This window comes from Saccoglossus kowalevskii, chromosome 9, assembly GCF_978046115.1.
Source record: "Saccoglossus kowalevskii chromosome 9, keSacKowa6.1, whole genome shotgun sequence".
NCBI lineage: Eukaryota > Metazoa > Hemichordata > Enteropneusta > Harrimaniidae > Saccoglossus > Saccoglossus kowalevskii.
In genome coordinates this window covers 30,034,954-30,043,426 of record NC_140649.1, presented here as the reverse complement: position 1 = coordinate 30,043,426, position 8,473 = coordinate 30,034,954, and the positions used below count along the sequence as shown (strand labels likewise).

At 35.5% G+C, this 8,473-nt stretch overlaps 1 protein-coding gene across 1 annotated transcript; it reads right to left on the bottom strand.

The window, feature by feature from the left end:
* Window positions 1-6,509: 6,509 nt before the first annotated feature.
* LOC102802375 (G protein-coupled receptor 52-like) lies at window positions 6,510-7,607 on the bottom strand. Its single transcript, XM_006814296.1, has one exon. The coding sequence runs from the start codon at window positions 7,605-7,607 to the stop codon at window positions 6,510-6,512; it is 1,098 nt and encodes a 365-aa protein (XP_006814359.1).
* Between the last annotated feature and the right edge of the window lie 866 nt (window positions 7,608-8,473).

Here is an 8,473-nt window from a genome sequence, read left to right as displayed (position 1 = left end):
CAATGGTTAATTCTACAACAATATACAGTTACGTTAATGCTTCATAATTATATAGTACGTTAGACTTTATTTTTGATGCACAGTATACTTGAATCTTAAAGCGGGAGGGCCACCTGCACACGTACAAAAATTGAGTCATAAGCGACGATACCAACACACGCTAAAAACGCAAAGGCTCATTGGTAGACGCTTGTTTGTAAACAATGACACGCTATGCCCATCTGACGCGTGCGCAGGTGACGTCTTCCCCACTTTAATGTGTCATCGTGTCTGGCGAATTATGAATAACCACTGTACGTGAATCATTCAAGTGAAATATCGACAAACAGAAACGAGATGTCAATAAAATCGCCAGGCGAATATTAGTATCAAACAATACAAACTGATAAAAAAATCGGTAAATGAATAAACAAACGCAGAGCGGTATTTTTGTACAAAGATAGTAATTCTCTATTGGGAGCTTTGACGGTATGTGACATAATGGCCACGATTAGTCTCGTCGTTTTCACCCATACAAAAAGTACAAGAGATAGAATAGCGCCACCAATCTCGCAAATCGCAAGACAACGTGTTCTAAACTCTGACGTTTTTATTCCAGTATTCTATATGCCCAATATACTTCCCAAGCCCGGGCAGTGTTCTCCCAGGATTTTGGTTAAGGATGGTGGCTAATTTGCATAATAAATAACATATGATTTACATAATTTGTTCATAATATTGGTATATGTTTTTATTTTTCGTTTATACATTAATGTATATATATATTATGCAAGTCAAAACTCGGATATTTTCGGGATGTCAAAAGTCGGATTTTTCCGGTAATTTTACTAGTATAATGCTAAAGATCAAACGGACGGTCAGACGGATGTCGCATGGCGGACTTCACGAAAGATACAAACTCGTGGGAATGTTGTGATATGTTGGAGTAGTTCATCGTTTATCACGAGAGTAAGATGGCCCCAAAAAATGTATTCTCAAACGGAGTTAAAAACAAACGGTAACTATCGTATACAATATACATAAAATGACAATTGACCTGAAAATAACTTCATTGGTAGGACATACGTGACAAATCCAGGCGACAGTGAACCAATACGCGTGTTACATGTAAAGAACACGTCACTACGTGCTCTCATGCATACATTGATGTTATAGAATAGCAAACATTTGAACATGTCAAAGATTTTTCTTCTCTAAGATTCTTTTGTACGACATGAATTCTCGCGAGCAACCTACACACATATATGCATGTTAAACCCACGCTGTGTGTAGTTTTTCTGAAAGCTTCACAATCATTTTGACCTGCGGGAGACGAAAATCTACATAGGCAAGTCAATAAATAGGTTATTCAAGTAATAGCTCATAACTGACTACCGTGGTGTCACTATGCCAACGCTACTGACGTGTAATATGAACGTTTTGTATTGACCGTTGGAACCGGATCCGGAACAAATTTTCGAGAATTGTATTCAAATGAAAAAATTGCTACTGTATATGTACTTTATACACAGTGGATGTCACCGTCACGTGTTTGTATGTGGGTGTGTCACAGCTGTACATATGCCGTGATATAAAGTTTAAGTCTTTACTGATATTATGGCGTTGCTTGATTAACTTTGTGACACTGACGTAAACTAATGCTTTCTATTTATAATATTGTGTTTTATTCATAATTCAAATTTGACTGTGTTGAAATAGTGTACGCTGTTTTCAACTTACATTTCAGTGAATTGAATTGAATTGAATTGAATTGAATTAGCGAGAAGGGTAAACGAACCAAAACATTTAAAAAAAATGCAGATTCTTAAACATTATATTTTATACTTTCTTTAACATTCAAATTTACTTTGCACGGTAAATGGGTAAACACGTTCACAGCTCATCGGTCTATACCTCCAGAACTATGAAGCACATACAAATTCCGAGACCCAGTTTCAAAGAGAACTGTCTAATAAAGGCACAGCGAAAAATCGAACTCATAGAAAAGACGAACAACGAAAAAAAGCCAATAGTAGTATTCCTACTATTTAAAAAAAATGTCTGATGAAAAAAGTTGAACAACACATTGTTGTGATACGATCTTAATATAATTTAGAATGCCTACACATCTTAAATTAACTTTACATTTCCACAAGAAGTAACGAATTAGCTCAATTAACTGATAACAACATTGCATTTCCAAGGACTCAACTAATTATTCTTCACTGGTAAATTAGTCAACTAAACAAAGAACCGCCTATTCAAGCACATTGTGCCAGTATATAATAATTAGGAAGTTTGAGACCGGCAGTTTTAAATTCATATGACACTATTTGTTTCTTATAAAGCATATTGAAATAATGTTGTTCTCGTACTGGGGTTTACAATTAAGTATATTCCAGAGATATAAATGACCGCCGATATCTGTTTCGCGTTTCAATAAATACATTCACGTTTGATATTTTTGTCTTTACTCAATACAGTTACTGTTAACGGGACTGTATGCAGAGGATGACAATTGCACATGGTTATACATCAACATTTATATATATATATATATGAAAGCTATTTCAAATACTCTAATTCGTAGTGAAAATATGACCAGTCGTACGATTGTATTTATTTAGAAAATCCTGTAACATAATATAGTACCTAATCAGACTGCGACATGCGTTGACTTTATGCCAATCGTATGCGTGATCACCGGAAACGGTTTTATAAAAAATAAACCTATTTACAAAATGTCGTGTTGAGTAACTATTATTCAATATTGTATCCATGGCAACTACTTGTTTTACAGTTATGTTTAACGGCATGTGGCATGTCAGGATTAGAGTACATTGAAAACGTGCACTCATGCACGCACTCAAATTCTGTATTGTATTTTAACACGAATGGAATTGTGATTGCTTACAGAGACATAAAACATCTCGTCTTAATTCATCAGCTATGTGTCCTGCCATGCATTGACAACTCGGTGTTGTATTTTATTCTATTTTCCAAATACATCGCAGTGAATTGAATTAATCACCGGGGGCTTGTTGTCTAATCTCATATACGTTGACTGTATTGAATATTTTAGTAAGTGATTGTAAAGAAGGTGATCACTTCAAATGACCAAGCAAAAATAGTATACACATTAATTCAATTTATACTTATAAAAATCATTCAATTTAAGACACAGCTAAAGTCACGACGTGATTGGATACTTTACATTGGATTTTATTCGATTGGAATTAGGTGCTTTCTAAGTATATATATTAATGTCTATGCTAGAAATGTTTCGTATTATTCATGTGGTGAAATATATATATATGTCAATGAAAACTATATGTTTTTTTTTATCTTCAACCCTATTATGTGATGGCAGAAATAAAAAGTCACATCATCGCTGTGATATTTTTTTGAAGGCACGTATTTTTCATTTGTTCCATATGTTGTAAATCATGGAGCTATAGTTCTCTGATGAAGTAGCATTCATATTTACATAAAACCGATTTCCTCCAAATAGATAATTTCTTATACTATACAACATTTATTGAACTGTATTATAACTGAACATTGCCATTCATATTCAGACATTGTATTACGTCATTTCCAGGCAATATAGTATTGCTACTTTGCGTTCTCCGGCCTTCATATGCATTACATGATGACACTGACATCATCACAATAATTCATGCATTTCTAGTGTTGTGGGATTGTACAGAACTAAGAATTAACCTCCATGAATCCTCCATGATTTGTACCAATTAACATAGATTTTTCCAAAACATTATACTGGCTGTATTTGTTCTTCAAAAGTCAAATTTGTCTAAACAATGCTAAAACTGTCGGCAATTTATACATATTTCATTATTTCATTCATTCAAACACACGGTCAGGTGACGGGGATTTTCTTAGCTATGTAGGGTATATAGAATGGTTATAGAAATATGGAAATAAAGAAAACTGCATGTCAGACATAGATGGCACGTGCTGGTGACTGCAACTAGAGTTGTGTGAACCATTGTATGTTAGTACAAACCACATCCGATTATGGGTAAGCACTTTGGGTTGTGTTGTTTGCATGTCTCGGGCTAGATGGATACAAGCATTTATGTTCTGTACTACGCACTACCTATTGCAACAGTTGGCTATTGGACGTAAACAAGCCAAATATGAGGTATGTACTGTTGATATACCGGTACTACAATAAACTTCGCTTCGTGTCGTAATTTATTAGTCCCCGTTCAAACGAAGTTCGAAAACGGGGATTTATAATTCGGTCTTCGTCCGTCTGTGCGTCCGTTCAACCGGAATCATATTTCAGAATCCTTTGGACCGATTCAATTCATTCTTTGTATGTGTATAGTATTTTTATGTGGGATATATGCACATGCAGTAGTTTAGCGATTCAATTCAAAATGGCCGAGTGGCAGCCATCTTGTTTTATTTATTTAATTTGGTACATAGATTATACATGTCAGGCTATAATTTTTGATATATTTTTTTGTCTGTGTTAGATATAAATTGTTCCAAAAATCACAAGGTCGCTGGTTAAATGTTCTTGTTTAAGGTAACAATAAAGATTTTATATTTATTTTCAAATCCTGTCTTTCAGTTATATCCTCCTTTCACATTTACAATACAAACATGTCCCTCCAAGTGGTTGAGCTTTTAATTACGATCACTCGACTCGAACTAGAAATGCTGAAATGCTTACATATCAGTCCCCATTGCACATGCTTTACACTCCAAAATCAGCAGTTGTACCACAATTGCTGGCAGATGCACAAGATGTTTTCTTCTATATTCCCTCCAAGTTGAGCGTCCTCCAGCATGTACAAGTATATTATGTTAAAAACGTTCATATCCCCATAACCATATCTGAGAGGCGATATATGACAAACGTTAAACGCATTATTTTGAACTGATATTTATTAAAACTGCAGATTTGAGGACACTGCCATCATCATATTATTCGACACAAGAGTGCGCTTGACTTGTACAAAGGGCTTATTGGCCACTTTAGTCCAGACTAACAATACAATTACAAAAAGTTGCAATTGCTGTATTCCCCATCCAAGAATATCAAAGTCGGTCATTACACATATGTTAACATTGTAAGTCCCATGTAAAGAGTCATTGTAGGGCACCATGGCAACAAGCATTCATATTTATGAGATGTATGGTAATGTAATTTTAGTGCCTCATTCCCATTCTCAGACTTTTCTCAAACATACTTTAAACAATTTTTAAACAAGTTTTATTAACATAGACATGCACCTCAATTTGTTTTACTTTCACTTGTGATCTATGATTTTTTTATTGCTATGTCCTAAACTGAAGGGGTCGTCACGCAACAGGTGTTCGAATTTGATGTAAATAAACAAATGTTGTTTTTGCCACTTCGAACTCAAGTTTCAAAGACACGCTCGCGACAATCTCTCCGCTTTAACATGACGCGCACAAAGAGAACTTTATTTTTAACGGGGACTGTGTCATTTTCAATCACTTGTTTGAAAGTGGTTCTATGCTCATGGCTCGAATACTATCTCGCGAAGAATCAACTTTATATCCAACGTTTGGTTGTATTGTATTACTCGGTCATCTGACTGCGATTCATGTGTACTCATGTGTACTTATTCCATAACAAATATTTTGTGGTGAAAGTATAACGGACATGGACAAATATTTTAAAATGGCATGTAAATGATTATTATTCCTGATTGAAGAATTAAAAGAGCCCTAGCATTTTGAAATAAATACTATTATTATACGTCAGTCACCGTAACACCATAAGTTACAGCGTGCCGTAATTTTGCGGTATTTTACGGGGTATTTTCATACTACCATATTAGGAAATGGCGCTGTACTGTCTTCGTGCATACTTTGAGGTATCTTCGTATTATAGTAACAATAAATGTCAATGACACAACTTAGAACTAGTGATCATAACAATCGAACAAAAACAATACAATACAATCATTTTCTGTGCCATCTTAATATTCATACCTGTAATGATTAATAGGTTGTAATACACTTATCAGAATGTTAATTTGTAACTTTCATTATAAATATTAATGCTTTTTGTGTCGGACAAGACATACAAATGAATGCTTTTCGATTTATGCTTTGTTGCAACGATTCCACTGTTCTCGAGATATTTATCTCGAAATTACTGATTGACATACAAATTGCTGATACGAATTTCTTCGAGTTAAAGTTAGAGCAAAAACAAAGCGATACAAGTAATACGTCACATTACGTGCTGTGTTAGGCATAAATTATGATTTATATTTTTTTTATGAACCGAACATTGTGGAAAAATATGAGCATTGAACATTTACAATAATTTAGGTGTTAACGTCTGGTGTAAATATCGGATAAATACGTACAAGATATATTTAAAAACATTATTTTCGATTGTGCCACATAAAATGATGTAAATAATAAGGTGAAATCGGAAATTCATAGAAAAAGTGTCCTACGTATTTGGTCGCATTGTTAATTCTTATTACAACAACGTCTGCATAGTATCTAATTGATTAAGTTACAACTACAGAGTTGTCAACAACCAACGTGCCGCGACGATGCGTGGGTGCTATCGACCAGATATCAATTACTGCCTCGGAACCCCGGTTACTCTTCCGTCCTTTACACACTACCATAAAGCCAAAGGTTCGAAATATACGTTTGGCACCTTTGCGGAACGATTTATTGGAGAGAAAATATATAACGCAGTTGAAGAAGCTATTGCTTATTGCAAGCCACATTGTAACAAAATGTGCCTGTGGCAAATGTGGATGTCCCGAGATGACACTCCCGGTGCTTTCAGATCGTGCAAATACAACCGACTCTTGGATTTGCAGAGCTAACCAAGGCGTCCAACACAAACAGAATGAGCCGATGATAATAAACGACATCATAGCACCTTTACGTTTGCTTGTACTACCAATCGTCTTTGACTGGACATTGTTGCGTATGCTATCTCTCTGCTGATCTATCTGTCTCGCTGCTTTGTGTGATATGCGAAATATGTGAAAGTAACAGAAGAACACGGCTACAAAACTGGGTATGATTACCAGTATAAAGACGCCAAGAGCATATCCAATTTCCAACTCCCATGCCACGTTACAAATGTAAAGATCGGCGTAATACATCACTTCAACAACACCAAAGACTGGCAGCAAACACATCAATAAAAGTAAAAACCATTTTACCAGAATGACATTGCGGGCTCTTTCCGGTGGCATAATTGTTTTATAAGCAAGTGGCTGCGATACGGCCAAATAACGATCGATGCCTATCAAAGCTAGAGAACAGACTGATATACAGGAGAAGAGCTCGGTGAAGAATGCTGCCATGGTACAAACTCTGTGTCCGTACGGCCAGTAGTTGATATAGGCTGGGTAAATCGACAATGGTGACACAAACACGCCAACACCGAGATCAGCGCACGCTAACGATGTCATGAACATGCCACTGGCATTAGCAAATGCTTTGGTTCGGTATACGACTGCAATCACCAATATATTACCAAGAATAATTAGCACTGTCACAACAGTCATAATCATAGGTATGATATGATGAGGGTCATCAAAATAGGCATTTAGACGACTAAAAGTATGGTTTTGTTCATCCATGCTGCAAAGTTGTACTTTCGGCGTCCAACAATTCAAATTTCAACGGCTCGTTCTAAGTAGATATGCTTGTGTATACATGTTTTCGCGTCCGACTCACCCGTATGTGCATGTTTGTGAAATCCTTCTTTGTATTACGAGCCTCGGAATAACGTAACTATTAGGTCAATCGTCTTTATCGATCCGCGCTCAAAATCCACTCACAGTATATGACTTTGAGACAACAGATACAATTACAGCAGTGTTCGCGTCCAGTAGCATGCATATGGGTTCAAAACGAGTACGCACTCCTCTGCATTAGACACTGATCATAGCTCCATCTTCAGTTGCAAATGATTCTCCGATAAACAACTCAATACCGCTAAATGTCTTCTGATTGGACGATCAACTGTCCGGTCAGTATTGTATGCGTAGGTTCATTTAATATGGACTGGTTACTATGGTAACAAAATAACTTATTCACTCGAAATTCACCCATGGCAACGCTGCATATATCACGACATACTCCTCTGTGCTTTAAGTCGCTAAATTTGTTTAGACAATAATATTGGGTTATATTCTATTTATATTGAACATATATACATATAATAACGCAAATGTAGACAATTTATATCTTATGAACAGCAATTATTATGACAATATTTGTCTTTTTCAATTTAACACGTACTATTTTCGTTGGCAGTGAAGTAAGTACAATACGATCAATATATATATATATATATTTATAGTTAAATTGATTCTTCGCCTTTCTGTTATTTACTTTCAGTCAAATATTAATATAGTCAGTCGATTTCGTTTTGCTGCGTATTCACAGATGCTTCTGTTGAGCTGCATTACCTTGTTCGGGTTTTTGACATAAAGACGTATTT